Source organism: Camelina sativa, chromosome 1 (genome assembly GCF_030686135.1).
Source record: "Camelina sativa cultivar CO46 ecotype springtype chromosome 1, ASM3068613v1".
NCBI classification, from domain to species: domain Eukaryota; kingdom Viridiplantae; phylum Streptophyta; class Magnoliopsida; order Brassicales; family Brassicaceae; genus Camelina; species Camelina sativa.
Genome location: NC_141880.1, coordinates 17,650,690 through 17,666,445, shown reverse-complemented (window position 1 = coordinate 17,666,445; position 15,756 = coordinate 17,650,690). Strand labels below are relative to the sequence as shown.

The 15,756-nt window shown below is 36.3% G+C and overlaps 2 protein-coding genes and 2 long non-coding RNA genes across 9 annotated transcripts; 1 reads left to right on the top strand and 3 right to left on the bottom strand.

The window, feature by feature from the left end:
- The first annotated feature begins 2,457 nt into the window (after nucleotides 1–2,457).
- LOC147950052 (uncharacterized) lies at nucleotides 2,458–3,639 on the top strand. The gene is made up of 3 exons (XM_087512125.1): nucleotides 2,458–3,018; nucleotides 3,146–3,352; nucleotides 3,460–3,639. Exons 1-3 carry the CDS (start codon nucleotides 2,458–2,460, stop codon nucleotides 3,637–3,639), a joined length of 948 nt encoding a protein of 315 aa, XP_087368251.1.
- Nucleotides 3,640–4,513: 874 nt separating this feature from the next.
- LOC104698982 (glycine-rich protein 3 short isoform) lies at nucleotides 4,514–5,610 on the bottom strand. Its single transcript, XM_010414350.3, has 2 exons — nucleotides 5,461–5,610; nucleotides 4,514–5,064 (listed from the first exon to the last, which is right to left on the bottom strand). The coding sequence occupies exons 1-2, from the start codon at nucleotides 5,546–5,548 to the stop codon at nucleotides 4,733–4,735; spliced, it is 420 nt and encodes a 139-aa protein (XP_010412652.1). The 5' UTR covers nucleotides 5,549–5,610; the 3' UTR covers nucleotides 4,514–4,732.
- A 5,064-nt stretch (nucleotides 5,611–10,674) lies between these two features.
- On the bottom strand, nucleotides 10,675–12,144 carry LOC147950051 (uncharacterized). 6 transcript variants are annotated; one of them, XR_015563115.1, is made up of 5 exons: nucleotides 12,047–12,144; nucleotides 11,880–11,957; nucleotides 11,622–11,756; nucleotides 11,500–11,534; nucleotides 10,675–11,389 (listed from the first exon to the last, which is right to left on the bottom strand). It is a non-coding gene; the product is annotated as an uncharacterized LOC147950051 (long non-coding RNA). The 6 variants fall into 6 exon arrangements; XR_015563121.1 differs by having other exon boundaries at nucleotides 10,675–11,383; XR_015563118.1 differs by having other exon boundaries at nucleotides 11,638–11,756.
- A 51-nt stretch (nucleotides 12,145–12,195) lies between these two features.
- Nucleotides 12,196–12,985, bottom strand: LOC147950050 (uncharacterized). Its single transcript, XR_015563123.1, has 3 exons — nucleotides 12,594–12,985; nucleotides 12,438–12,484; nucleotides 12,196–12,314 (listed from the first exon to the last, which is right to left on the bottom strand). It is a non-coding gene; the product is annotated as an uncharacterized LOC147950050 (long non-coding RNA).
- Between the last annotated feature and the right edge of the window lie 2,771 nt (nucleotides 12,986–15,756).

Sequence of the window (15,756 nt, the reverse complement as noted above, 5' to 3'; positions counted from 1 at the left end):
AGAACTCCCGCAATCGTCATTAATGTCTGGTTTTTTCTGGAACATGCGTGGTTTCAATAAATCTAAAAAGCATTCTGTTTTTCGTGTTTGGGTGCAAGCTGAATCTCTGCAGTTTTGATGTTTACTTGAAACGCGTGTTCAGGAAAATAAGGCTCCCTGGATCATCTCTTCAGTGTTCCGTGGTTGGTCTTCGATTACAAACTATGAATTTAATTCTCTTGGGCAAATTTGGGTGGTGTGGAAGGAAGATGTGCGAGTAACACCAGTTTTTAAGAGTGGTCAGGTTGTCACCTGCTCAGTCTTATTGCCTGGACATACTATGGATTTTTTTGTTTCTTTTGTCTATGCGTATAATCTGGCTGAAGCAAGAAAGGAACTTTGGGAGGATCTTAAACATCTTTTTTATTCTCCATTGTTTGCTAATAAGGCATGGTTAATTATGAGCATTCTCTCTCTGACGGTGAAGAGCACTCCAATTATGAGCATTCTCTCTCTGTAACTTGTGGAATGCGAGACTTTCAAAGTGTTGTGCGTCACTGTGCTCTAACGGATTTGCATTCTCACGGTCCTTTGTTTACTTGGGGTAACAAGCGAGATGAAGATCCTGTTTGCAAGAAATTGGATCGTATCTTGGTTAGTGAGGCTTGGAGCCGACACTTTGTTGATGCTTATGGAGTGTTGAAATCTGGTGGGTGTTCAGATCACCTTCGTTGCAGGTTTTCTGTGGGGACTCAAGTTTCTCGACCAAGGGGACCTTTTAAGTTCACCAATGCTATGTTGTCTTCTCCGGAGTTTTTGCCAACGATACAAACTTTTTGGGAAGGCTCTAATAGTGTTTTCCACTCTACGTCTGCTTTGTTTCGTTTTGCAAAGAAGCTTAAGGCACTAAAACCGCTTATGCGGTCTTTAAGTCGCCAAAAGCTTAGCAAGCTTTCCGAGCAGGTGGAAGATGCTTACAAAATCCTCTGTAAATGTCAGCTTTCTACGCTTTCCAATCCAACGGCTGACATGGTGGAGGCTGAGGAGCAGGCTTTCCAGCGATGGGATCATGTTTCTGATTTGGAGGAGCTTTTCTTGAAACAGCGGTCTAAGTTGCATTGGCTTTTGGTGGGTGATAAGAACAACAAGTTTTTCCACAATGTTGTTAAGTCTCGGCAATCTCATAATGCAATTAGAGAAATTCTCTGTAATGAAAGTTTCATTGCTAAAACTCAGCCGGAGCTAAAAGACGAGGCAATCCGATTCTTCGAGAATTTTCTCATGCATACACCAACAGATTTCGAGGGTATGAGTGTTGCACAGTTAACCAACATGGTAACATATCACTGCTCTTCTACAGACCAAGAGGGTTTAGTGAAGGTTGTATCAGAAGAAGAGATTCGTAAGACACTGTTTAAGATGTCAGGGAGTAAATCACCTGGTCCGGATGGCTTCACTGTTGAATTCTTCAAGCAAACATGGCCGATCTTGGGAAAAGATTTTGTTGTTGCTGTTCAATCCTTTTTCCTCAAAGGTTTCCTTCCTAAAGGTGTCAACTCGACTGTTCTAGCCCTTATACCTAAAAAGACTGATTCAAAGGAGATGAAGGACTACCGTCCCATTTCCTGCTGTAATGTGTTATACAAGGTAGTCTCAAAGATTATTGCTAATCGGTTGAAGGCTATTTTACCCTCTTTCATCGCCCCAATTCAGTCAGCTTTTATTAAGGAGAGACTTATGATGGAAAATTTGTTGCTTGCTTCGGAGTTGGTTAAGGATTATCACAAAGATTCCATTTCCCCTTGATGTATAATGAAGATTGATATCTCCAAGGCGTTCGACTCAGTTCAGTAGTCGTTCTTAATAAATATTCTCAAAGCCATTAACCTTCCTGCAGAATTTATCCACTGGATTGAACTTTGCACTGGTTCGGCTTCTTTCTCTCTGCAAGTGAATGGAGAACTAGCTGGTTATTTTCAAAGCACAAGAGGACTGCGACAAGGCTGTTCTCTGTCTCCTTATCTCTTTGTCATTTGTATGAATGTGTTGTCTCTGATGCTTGACAAGGCTGCAACTGATCGTCAAATTGGCTACCATCCTCGCTGTAGAACAATGAACCTTACTCACCTTTGTTTTGCCGATGATATTCTATTTTTTCTGATGGGAGCTCACACTATGTTACAGAGACTCTCGCTGTTTTTGACAAATTTGCAGTAGCTTCTGGTCTCCACATTAGTCTTGAGATGTCCACCCTCTTAATGGCTAGTTCTTCTCCGCAGCATCAGCAAGACATTCTTCAGCATTTCCCGTTTACAGTTGGATCTCTCCCTGTTCGGTACTTGGGGCTCCCCCTTCTTACGCGGTCTATGATGCATGCTGACTATTTACCCCTTATTTAGTGTATTCGACAACGTATCACCTCCTGGAAGGGTCGGTTCTTGTCCTCTCTAGTCTCACCAACTTCTGGCTCTCTGCTTTATGCCTACCAAAGAAGTGTCTACGGAGCCTTATAGCCTTTTCTCTGCTTTCTTGTTGTCTGGACCGGACCTTAGTTCGAAAAAAGCTAAGATCTCTTGGCTGGACGTGTGCAAACCGAAGCATGAGGGAGGTATGGGACTTCGTCGTTTGCAAGATACGAATATAGTGTGCATTTTGAAATTGATTTGGTGTCTTTTGTCTGCTGGGAACTCTATTTGGGTCAAATGGGTGAAGCGCAACTTGATTAGAACTGGTTCCTTCTGGTCTGTAGATGAGAAGAGTGTTGGAGGATCCTGGATGTGGCGGAAGATTTTGAAGTACAGAGATCTGGCTGCGGGTTTCCACCGGAAAGATGTGAACACGGGTCATGAAACATCCTTCTGGTTTGATGTTTGGCGTCCACTTGGTCAGCTGTTTGCTCAACTCGGACACCGGGGAAGCATTAATATGGGGATCTCGCAGCGGAGTACTGTGGTGGAGGCGCTTCAGCATCAGCGACGTCGGCACCGTGTAGACATGCTGAATCAACTTGAAGATGTGCTTGATTCTACCTGCATATCAGTCCGACATCATGGTTCTGATAGCTCCCTCTGGAAACAGAAAAATGGCTCTTATAAAAGCAAATTATTATCGCATGATACTTGGTGCTTGATACGGCAACTTAACCCATCATGTGACTGGTCTGCAGGAGTTTGATTTCCTCACTCAACGCCTAAGTAATCCTTTATCGCTTGGCATGCTTTCCACAACAGGCTCTCTACTGGTGACAAATTGGGTCAATGGAACACTTCTGCAAATGGTTCTTGTGTCCTCTGTCAAGGACATGGTGAAACAAGGGAACACCTTTTCTTCTCTTGCGCATACTCCTCCGATGTATGGTCTGCTCTGGCTCAAGGTTTAATTGGTGTCAGGTTCACCACGGACTGGGTAGCTTTGGCTCCTCTGCTTCTTGACTCTTCCCTGCCACGGATCCACCTGTTTGTTCTGAGATACGTTTTTCAGTGCGCTATACATAGTCTATGGCGGGAACGTAATGTCCGACGACACGGAAAAGCTCCATCTCCAACCTCCACTCTCTTCCGCTTCATCAACAAGACTGTTCGTAATTGCTTGCTCACCCGGACATCCATCCCTGGCTTTGAGAGTGACCTTCAATATTGGTTTCAAACTCATTCCACTTAATTCAATTTCTATTTACCTTATTTGGCTATTCATACTCTAAGTTTATTTAAGTTGTAAACTCATTTTGGACCACAGTCTTTTTTTTATGAATATAATTTAACATTCATACAAAAAAAAAAAAAAAAAAAAACGTGAACGTACGCGTGGTCGAAGAAAATGAGATAACTCTACCTATAACGTTTTAAGGATCTCTTTCATACATACATTAATGTTTACGTCCATGTTCATATAACTGATTACTGTCAAACTATGTTTAATTCATTTCACGAATTTAGAATCAGTTAGTTGCGCAAGTGCACCATGCATGTATATAAAAATCATCAATATCTTTCAATCGAAACATTTTAATTAGCTCTTTCTAATTTGATTACTAGTGCATCATTATGCAGCTTAATTATGGAGGTGGGCTTGGTTTCACCTTTTTCTCAAAGATATCGCTATATCCTTTTAAACACGCTAAATCTAGATTTTGTGTTAATCACTTCTTTTTTTTTTCTTATGAAATCACAAGATTATTCTTTAGATCAAATTATTCAATTTTTGAAAAAAACCAACAAAACAGACAAATTTTGTTTAGGATCACTAAATTCTCTAATTACTTAAGAATTTTGTAGTGAGCTAATCTTAAAAAAATATATATATATAATTATAAGAACTAAAAACATATATATTTTCATGTTTGAAAAGTCTCTATCGATATATTGATCAATAAGATAAATATGTAACTACATGTAGCTGGTGGGGTTTGCGGCGAGCCGGGTGCCAAGTGGACGACTAGTTACATTATGAACATTAATTGCTTTGGCCACAGAAAGTTTATCTCCCAACCTGAGAGTATGAATAACGGTAACATAAAGTATATGTAACAGTGCCGTTATCCAAAACCGAAAGACGATATTAACATAAAAGTACACACGATTACGCAAACAGCACATCTTACAAGTATTATTTTCAAACTTTATTCCCATAGTTATCGTCTTAATCTATCTTGCCTCAAATACTTGAGGCACTTCATTAAAATCGCACCATGGTTTACTTAAAAGTGATACACACATAATGCAATTATGCATGGTGGGGAATTGATGATTTTGTTTTAGTGACCGGGCTGAGTCTGAACAGCTTCTCCAGCATACGAGCAACACCTTGAGCAGCCACGGTAACCTCTGTAGCAGCAGCCGTGGCGGCAGTAACCCCCACCCCCTCCGCGGTTGTATCCTCCTCCTCTGTTGTAGCCTCCTCCTCTGTTGTACCCTCCTCCTCCGTTGTTATACCCTCCTCCTCCATTGTTATAACCTCCTCCTCCATTGTTGTAACCTCCTCCTCCGTTGTTGTAACCTCCTCCTCCATTATTGTAGCCTCCTCCTCCGTTGTTGTAACCTCCACCATATTGATCAGGTTGCACAATTTCCTCATTCTTCACTGTGCCTGTCCAAAACAACAAATTATTTCAATCTAGCATGTCCACCACGGTTAAACTAGCTTTTCTCTTTAGAACTTTTTTTAAATATACAAACTATAATCTTTAGTTTCTCTTTTTTAACGACTTATATAATATACGTTCTAAGATATTATTTGCACTAAACATACGTTGAAGATATTGTTTCAGTCTTTCAGATGGTCTGAAAAACATAGTGAGGATTAAAACAAGTGTTTTTGGCTATAGTGACTCCAAATAATTGACTGTTCTTCAAGCTAACAGTCGGGACTTCGACGGGAAAATTCATAGGACGCATCATCAAATGTAACGTTAGTTCGGGTTCAATTAGCCTCCAAAGGAAGATATTAAATAGACTGAAATCTATATATAATCATTTTACGTACCGGACTGTGCCTCAGCTGCTGCGGCCACTTCTGAGACGACAAGAAGAACTGCAAAGAGACCTAACAGAACCAAAGCCTTGGAAGCCATTTCTTCAACTGCTTAAACTCTCTTAGTATGGAAAAACAAGTTATGGATAAAATGTTACCCTGCATGGCTTCTATTTATAGAAAATGAGAAGGAGGATATGAGAAAAGTCAAACTAACTAATCAGTAAGCCAACAAAAAAAGAAAGGAGTACTTGATCACAGTAGAAAAGTCTAAGTATGTATGCTCGTTAATTGCGTCGGGTCCCCTTATGGTTAGATGTTGGATTCATTGTAAATAATTTTGAAACTCCATAAATGTCATCCCCACAAGTGTTTTGGATATATCGATAAACATCTTAAACCCAGCGCATTCACACATATAAAGACATACAAGAACTTCATTATTAGATTATTGTAACATCACTGTTATTTCTTTGGACAGAAAAGTCTTCCACTGTTGTTGATACGTATATCCAATCTTAGTCGACAGATTTTTAAACCTATATACATTAATACTTAATAAGTGGACCATAGAATGGCTACTAAGGACCGACTTTACAATGGTGCAAGTGAAAAGTTTCAACTTAGGTCGATTGAGATCATATTTCTCCAAGTCACCTAAGCGTAAAGAAGGCTTGATATATCTGTAGATGATGTGGGCGTTGTGAAAGGTCATTGAGCATATGCCTGCATGTATTCAGTGGCTGAGCTATAGAATTTAGTTACCGGGGTCAAAACAAATTATTTATCGTAAAAATAGAAATATAAAATTTTAAAAAGAATCTTATTATATAAAGTTGAAAGTTAGTTACTAACAAGATTTTGACATGTGTCAAGTTATCAATATAAGATTTTGACATGTGTGAATATTTAATAGGAAGAATTTGATTACAACAAAAAGAAAATATTTTGTTTTAAAAATATTAATAAAGTAAAAATATAATTATAAAAAAATTCAGAATCTAGAAATGAAAAACAAAGTTTTTAAAAATAATTATAATGAGATTATATATATATATATATATTTCATAAAATTTGAAATTATAATATTATTTACATATTTTTAGTTTAAAGTGATTAATTATTAAAAAATAGAAAAAAGGATTAAGGAAAATATACTTTTAATTATTATTTTTAAATTTTATACTCACTTCTATATAATCAAATATCGCCTCATATTTAAATAATTTATTCAAAAACATTGATTTCAACTTTGTTTAATTGGGAATATATTTTAATGGGAAAGTAAATTTTTCTTATTTTCTTAAGCCAAAATTTTCTACTACTTTCTCATTTTTCAGTTGGGAATATGTAATATTAATATGTTAACGAAAAAAAGATTAATATATGAGTCTTCTTTTTCTAATATTGTATTTTAAAATTTATTGTAGTATTTTTAGATTGTTTTAATTTATATTTGAATCTTTGAATGATTTGGGTTCATATATTAACATGCTTATAATTTTCTATTGTTTTTTTAATAATGCCAAATTAATTTTCTTTCAATTTCTCAACCTTGATTGCTTGGTCATAAACCTATTTTTTTTTTTTGCAAACATAATTGTTGTCATTATTCATTCAATCCCAAAGGGAGATAACGAATAGAAGCTCATCAACCTAATGAATTGATAAAATAGGCTAATCAAACACAAGCGTACAACAAACATAGATCGATAGATTGGAAAAAAAAAATCATTGCTGATAGATCCATAGGGGCTCAAAGACTCTAACACCCTGATTTGCGGAAATGTTTAAAAGAATTGATTTAGCCACATACGTCACCAAAATGCACTTATTTTTTCAGTCAAGGGTCTTGAGAGAACTTCATGATGGGTGACCTTTCTGGAAGTGATTGTCGAAATTGTGCGAGTGAGAACAAAACACAAGAAAATATTATTTGTTGATTTGCAAGGTCGGTAATCAAGTTTTTAAAGACTTCCAGACGTAACAAACCGGCCATCGAATATGGGTTGGTCCACAAGCCAGGAAGAGATGTAGGGCCCACTTGGGAGGGTGGGCTCATGGACTGAGAGTAGACATGGGCTCACCAAAGAATGTGGCGGTTGAAGCGTTACAGAGACAGATGCTACATCATGGTGTGTCGAAGACATTTCCACGAATACATTGAGAAATTTAGCATTAGTTACTATCAAAAGATTTTCTAACGATTGAAAAGGTTTTAACGTTTATTGGTCTTCGGAACAAGCTATTTTGAGATAGCAAAAAGACGTGAATATTTTCTTTCCACACAGGATGAGAGTAGAGCCGAGGTTCTCTCTATGGTGGAGAAGGTTGGACACAAGGTTATCTACCCAACATAGGAAGGTGGAGGAGGTTGGACGCAAGGTTATCTCTCCAAGGGAGAAAGACAGAGCCAATGTTCTCTCCATAATGGTGGAAGTTGGACGCAAGGTTCTCTCCATAAGGGATGAGGGCAGAGCCGAGGTTTTTTTCATGGCGGTCATACATTATTGTGATGATACATCATTGATTAGGATATTATGTTATCTATAAACAGATTAAGCAAACTATTTTACTTTCACTTTGGCATAGTTATTATCACGAAAACATTGAAAAATTTAACATTAGTTACTATCAAAATATTTTTTTGTGAAGTTAGAAAATTGTTTTTATTTTCATTGGTTGTCGGAACAAGCCATTTTAAGATAGCAAAAAGACGTGAACATATTTTCTCCACATAGGAGGAGGGCAAAGCCGAGGTTCTCCCTATGGTAGAGAAGGTTGGACACAAAGTTATCTCCGCAAGAGAGGAAAGTGGAGGAGATTGGACGCAAGGTTATCTCTCCAAGGGAGAAAGGCGGAGCCAAAATTCTCCCATTTTGGAGGAGGTTGGACGCAAGGTTCTCTCCATAAGGGATGAAGGCGGAGCCGATGTTTTCTCCATTGTGATCATACATTATTGTGATGATACATCATTGATTAGTATATTATGTAACATATTTTTTATTCAAAATGTTTTTTGAGCCAACAATTTTAGTAATTTAAAAACTATGTAGAAGTGAAAGTAATATGCATGGCTTAATGTGTTTATATAGACAGTTTCTAAATGGTGATAAAGAATATTTTTGTAACATACAATAGTACATTTAGATATAAAAAATACTTTTAATAGTAACATACATAAAAGATTTGTAAATGGATATAATTCAGTGTATTATAACAAAAATAAAATTTATATATAACATACAACAAATTTGAATAAATTTAATTTCATTTATAAAACTTTAAATCTGCACATCGGGCGGATCCTCATCTAGTTATATCTATAAAAAAAGTAATTTTGATAGATTAACTTAACTATGGATATTTTACATCATTACTATTGGTTCTTAAGTGTATACATGAATCCAAATAGAATAGCGTCTGGGTATTTCTTACGTGTTTTGGTTAGCTTTGCGGTCAACATAATCCTTAAAATACCACACATATAATGAATTTTACCAAATTAATAGCTAAGGCCGATGAGCTGATTTTGGGATATATATGGATAATCGTGGAGTTTTACTCTTTGGGAAATAACTCACTATGCCTAAGTTTAGTAACGGACAGGGAGCTGAAATATTCTTCACAGGATGCAAAATATAGGGTTTTATGAAATTAAATAAATATAATACTATATATATATTCAAAACCTCCAAAAATAAGAATAATACTACATGTCCTAAGGCTTAGCAAAAACTATTGCATTTTCCAATATTTTCAGAATTAAAAATGATTAGATAAAATACTAAAACACATGTTGAAAACGTTAAAAATTAGATAAAAGTCATAAACAGACTAACATATGCCAATAATATTGAATAATTTAAAATTACATTAATTTTATTCAAAATTTGAAAAGAATGATATTCTCACATAATTAAAGAACCTAATTGTTTAGGCCATGTCGATTGGGGACCTTGTTACATGATATTTGGCATTGGTGTAGAAACTCCCAAACTCGTTCTTAGGCCATGTCAATCGCGAAATGAATGCTGCCGTGGATAAGATCTCTCATTGCCTCTCTATTAATTAACTCGTTGTATCGATTGTATACAGTTCCATCTCTGTGGCTGGTTAACTTGTTTGTACCATCCTTATACAGTTTAATAAAGAGTTATAATTTTTTAAGAAAAAATTTGCTTAATTTTCAAATAACCGTTTTGCTGTTATTAGAAATTACGTCATCAAAAGGGTATATCCATAATTACCCAAATTACTTATACTTAAATGGAACCTTAATTAAGTGGCCTTTAGACCATCATTAGTGGAGTAACCCACCATGGTTACTCTTACATTAATTAATTATATAAATAATCATAAATTAAGTTAAGTAACTCTAAGAGAACCTAAGTAAAATTATCCTATTACTAGAGAACTACAAAGAGGTTACTCAAACATTTAAATAATAATTTTTTAATTTTGATTTATTAATTATCAAACTTTAATTATCTAAAATGATAAAACAATTATTTAAATTTTTTATATTACATAAAATAGAAAACAATATTTTACAAACTTAAACATATTTTACAAAATACGGAATAGTAAACATATTTTATAAAATTCAAAATATTATACATATTAAACATAGTTTGGAGTAAGATTTATTGTGCGGTTGCACCAAATACAACCCTTACAAAAGACAAAACAACACAAACAAATCTGTGACTGTCCTTGCAAGACACAAGACAACCAAAACAAAACAGAAGACAACAACTCACAACCCGTGTTACAAAACACCCCTCCACGGGTTACAAAAGAGTTAACAACTCACAGACCCGTGACAACAAGACAACAAGACAACAACTCACAGTTAGCTTTGAAGTAGGCAGCAACCCTCTTCCAGAAACTTTGTAGCCGCTGCTCATTACTTACAACTGGATCCTTGCTTGTGTTTAACCAAGCGCTTATGAGGTTAACATCCTCCTCTGCAGTCCACCGCTTTCTTATTCCCCTTCCTTCGTCTTCTTCATCCTCATCAACCTCAACCTTGATACAATCATCATCTTCAGATGCCGGCCTAAACTGAAACGGCTGAGAAGAGAATCTAGGCCCACAGTTGACAGGCTGAGAAGAGAGGGTTTGGGTAAAGTTGACAGGCTGAGAAGAGAGGGTTTGGGTAAAGTGGACAGGCTGAGAAGAGAATGTATTTGGAAGAATTGGATTATCTTGGGAGTTAGAGTCTTTTTGAGAATTCATAAGATCAACAAAATATGTATGTGGATTACGAATAAGGCTTCTAGGATCCATTGGTTGTTTTAGTGAAAGCTGATGTTAAAAGAAAAGGGTTTGTATAGAAAAAGTTAATGGTTTATGTTAGTGCTAACATGGAGGGTTTATATTGAGCTCAAGTGGTTTTGGGTTTTCAAATTTATGGTTGTAAATTAACTACAACAACCACAAATTTATTACATTAAAACAACCTACTCGACAAGTATCTCTCTAATCAAGTACTATTCGTATTTAAGAACTCCAACAAACAAAAAAGCAATCATCAATGTCCTGACTTGACTATTACCTAATCTAACACTAATTCATCCCAACACACAATCGCAAACAATAACTATCAACAACATATGAAAGCTGTCGTACCATACCTTTTCAAATAAGAGAATCCAAAACGCTGCAGTCCGCTTCATGAATAATCATTCCAAATGATCTCCATTTGACCTCGCACAAACATGTAAAAATAGTCAATATAAATCACATAAACAGAAACAAAAACATTGTACTCTTAACAAGAACAACAGAATAATCTCATAATAAAAAGCAAACCTCTGGTGGTTTCGAGAGGAGCTTAAAGAGCCCCACGAAGTTTCACCTTTTGCAACCTCTCCATGTTTACACTCTTTGGCTGCTCTAATGGCAATCCAAGAGCCTGTGCACAAATCAGCTGAAACTAGAAAGAGAAAACATCATCAGAAGCAGGGTTAGTAGTATAACTTGGTAAATCTCAAAATCCATGTAAAAGAAGAAAGAGAGATGAACATAGTTAATCAGTTAACTTACATAAGCCACAATGATGGTCGTCGGTTTTTCAACTCCTAAGAGGAAAATAAAAAAGCCATATCAACAGTTATTTCACTATATCAAAAAAGAGAGTAAATATGGGAGAGATTAGGAAAACAAACAAAGAGAAGACTCCACTCTTTCTCAACCATCACCGAGAGATCTTAGTCCCAGAAACCACAAAAGGTCTTGCGCTTTGGCAAGTCATCATCTCCATTGATGCCTTTATCTGCTAGTCAAGAGACAAATCCTTGAGGCTGATGCAACAAAAAAGAAAAGAAAACATGCATACCAAAAGTTAGCTAGAGACAAGAGATAAGAAACAAAATAACAAGACATATATATAATAAGCAAGTCTAAGCTCATGGCTGCAAACTTACTTGTCCCTTCATATTGCTGCTAGTTGTGATCCATCCTTTGACAAAGCTTGCTGTTCGGGAGTAATTCCAAAAGAAGACCTGCAACAAAGAGAGAGAGAGTGAGACCCCCCCAAAAAAGAAAAGAAGTCGTTAAAATCAAACAGAGAGTGACAAGAATGAATAAAAACCCAAGAAGATCTTAGTGCCCTCCTCCTCAATCAAACCATCAGGGAGAGATCTTAGTATCCTCCTCAATCGCCGATCGATCAATACTACAGTTATCCTCTGCAATCAATCAATCTGGATTTACAAAAAAATATAATAATAGAAATATGAGTAAATATAAGGAATTCGAGTGAATGAAAAAAAAACCCTATGTAATAGAAATCAATTTAGAGATCAAACCCTAGAAGAAGTTGAGATTTCAGAGACGAAAGCCATGCTTCCAAAAAGCACCTGCGAGAGACAGAAGGAGAAGAAGAAGAAGAAGAAACAAGTTAGTAAAAAAAAAAACAGAGGAAGCAACACGATAAATCAATCACCGAAAGATCAAAGCCAAATCCTAGAAGAGGAACTCACCTAGAGGCCGTGTGAGCGACAATCAGATTAAACTTGCTTTAAAAAACCTGCAACAAGAGACGACGAAGAAACAAAACAAAAAAATCAGAGACGCGACGCGTTAAGAAAAAGAATAACAGAGCGATGCAATTGGATTGAGAGAGAGAGAGAACAAACCCTAGAAGGATAGGAACGAAACCCTTAAGAATGAAGAAGATCACTTGGGCAGACTGCTTAATCCAATTGATAACTCGATTCTTCTCTCTTTCTTCTTTTCCCGATTACATATGAATCGCCATTTCTTTCGCCGGAGTTCTCGAGAGAGAAGAGAGAGAGACTTTGGGGAAGAAAAGAAAAGAAAATGAGTAAAAAATAAAAAAAAAACGCTTTTATATTTAACAAACACCCATTCACAAGTCGCCACGTAGCGTTCTTCAAGTGTTGCTCAAACTCCTTCCCAGGGTATCGATTCTTCGATAATGGACCCATTTTTGGGTTGTTTAATATTATTTTGGGGCCCAAATAGTGGAGTAACTTTGTGAGTACTCCCCACTAATCATGCTCTTAGGATCACTGCCATATTGACTATATAAGCATCCTTGGTTTTTGCCCTGGATTCTTTTTTAGATCCCATCTAGCTTTTCTTTTTGTTACCAAGAAAGAAAGTATCTCTAATACTTTTTTTTTTTCTTTTTCTAATACCTATTTGATAAAACTGTAGATAGGATCCTATCTGAATAGTTGTTGGGTACTTCGGAAATCGATATATTTCTTGCTTTGTTTGTTTGTGAGAACACTTCGATTCTTTTGATCAAAATACTAGATAATTTTATTAAACGTTCAAGGTTTTTTTATATATAGAGTACAAACCAGAAAATTTTAAAGAGAATGAGGTAAATATATACTCTTATTCCCATAAACCCTACTATATAATTTAGAAATTTGTTATTCTAATAAAGCACTCCCAGTAAATCGGTGTCTATCTAGTTAAACCCTATTGGTTTTAATCCAATTAATATTCTCACATGGTTGAGACTTTTGTCTTGATAAATGATAAAAATCCCTAGTAGAATAAACCTTTACCTTCTCATTTTGGTGTTGATGGATCTCAATACCTTCGTCTGTTATAGTTTTAGCTTTGTCAAGGTTATCATCACCTAATACTTTTAGATTTCAACGTTCATCATGCTTTTAGGCTAAAACTCTAAAGACACATCAATTGAATTTATTGTTGGATCTGTTGTGTTTTGTTCGTCTATTTTTTTGTTTTGTCCAACCCTTAAGTATGAATAATAATAACATATATCACTGTTACATTATGGTGAACGAAACGATAACGTTGACTAGCTACATACGATTTTACTATGCAAACGGAACAAAGTAGAACTCGAACTCAAACACATAAATACAGTATGAAACTGATACAGGAAAAGAGATGAGAAGAGGGGCATGTGTGGCACGTGAGAAAGTAACAAGTTGCAGGATACATGGGAGGAGTTTGTTGGCTGAAAAGGTTTGTTAGATGGAGAAATCGGGAGCTGAAGCTTATAAAGGGGAAGCTAATAACATTTTCAGAATTAACCAGAAAATATTGATTTGTGTAATCTTCTTCTTTTCTCCAATTCTCTCTGTAAACTCTTAGGGTTGTTGTTTCATTGTTGTTAGAGCTGATTCTTTTTCTAAGCTCTATCACATGAAATTTTGAATTCTCGTTTCATGAACGACGATTCAATTTGGTGCTTGTAATTGGATTTTAATTGAGTTACAGTTTCTCTGTAACAAAGGTATCAGAGCAAAGACGGTTCTTGGAATCGATGGCGGAAACAAGAGCTTACAACGTCGGACGACTCTCACCACTTATAACTACACCTCCGATCAGTTTTCAAAATCAAAATCGAACTACACCAGAAATATTGACGACTCCGGAATTGTTATATCCTTCATCGGAGCTGATGTGATGTCTTAGATCTGGTATGTATTCAAATACCTCTGGTGTAACTAGACTAGCGAAGCTGGACTGTCCTAGATTTAACGGTGATAAAATCAAAGAGTGGTTGTTCAAAGTCAAACAGTTCTTTGAAATTGATAGAACACCAGACAAATTGAAGATTGGCTTAGCTTCTATTCATTTCGACGATCTTGCAGCTATTTGGCATCAATCAATTACTGAGTCAGTTCTATGGAAGCATGTAATGCACGATTGGGTGATTTATAAACTGTTGTTGCAAGGAAAGTATAATAAGCATGTGGATGATTCGGTTGCAAAATTGAAACAGCTGCAGGAGACTGAAGGAATTGAGGAGTATCACGCTCGTTTTGAGTTGATTAGCAATAGAGTGAGCTTCTCTGAAGATTATTTGGTTGATGTTTACTTGGCAGGGCTGAGAACTGATACTCAGATGAATGTTAGAATGTTTCAACCTAAGTCTATTCAACAATGCTTATTAGTGGGAAGATTATATGAGAAAGCTCAAGCTTATAGGGAAAGAGTTCATTATAAAGGGATTTTATCATCCAAACCAGAACCTGTTCATAAAGCAGTTATTTGTCCTACTATGGAGAAACTTAAGGATACTACAGTCAAGCCTCACAAACAAGATTGTGGTGAATCAGAAGAAGTTCAGGTGGAGAATGTAGCATCAAAAGGAACCAGAGTTATAGCTCATATTTCGGTTAATACAATTTCAGGAGTCTATGATGGCCGAACAATGAGAGTGAAGGGTTCTTATGGGAAGCAAGTGTTGTATATACTCATTGATTCAAGTTCTACACAGAACTTCATGGATCCTAAGGTAGCTGAGCAGTTGAAATGTGTTTTTAAACCTGCAGGGTTGGCTCAAGTATCAGTAAGTGATGGAAGGATGTTGGTGGTTGATGCTAAAATAGATAAGTTTCAATGGGAATTTAGAGGCACACCATTTCAGGCTGATCTGATGGTTCTTCCCTTGGGTGGGTGTGATATGGTGTTAGGCAAGCAATGGTTGGATACTTTGGGACCAGTAACTTGTGATTTTGAGAAGTTGGTGATGCAAATTCGTCTTGGACAGAAAAAAGTTCTTCTCCAGGGCATTCGACAAGGCTCTGTCAGAGACGTTAAGGCTGCAAAGCTTAATAAGCTGAAGGAAGATCAAGTTAAACATGATTACTCTAAGAAACAGAAAAACTGGGAGTTTATGGGGAAGCCTGAGAGAAACTGGGAGTTTAAAGGAACTGAAGTTGATAAAGGAACTGTCAACATTCAAATGAACATTTATTCACATATGGATAAGAAGTCCATTAATCGTTTCAGCAAAAGTCTTCTGTTGGTAAGCAGACATTGTTGCAGCAACAAGAATTGCAT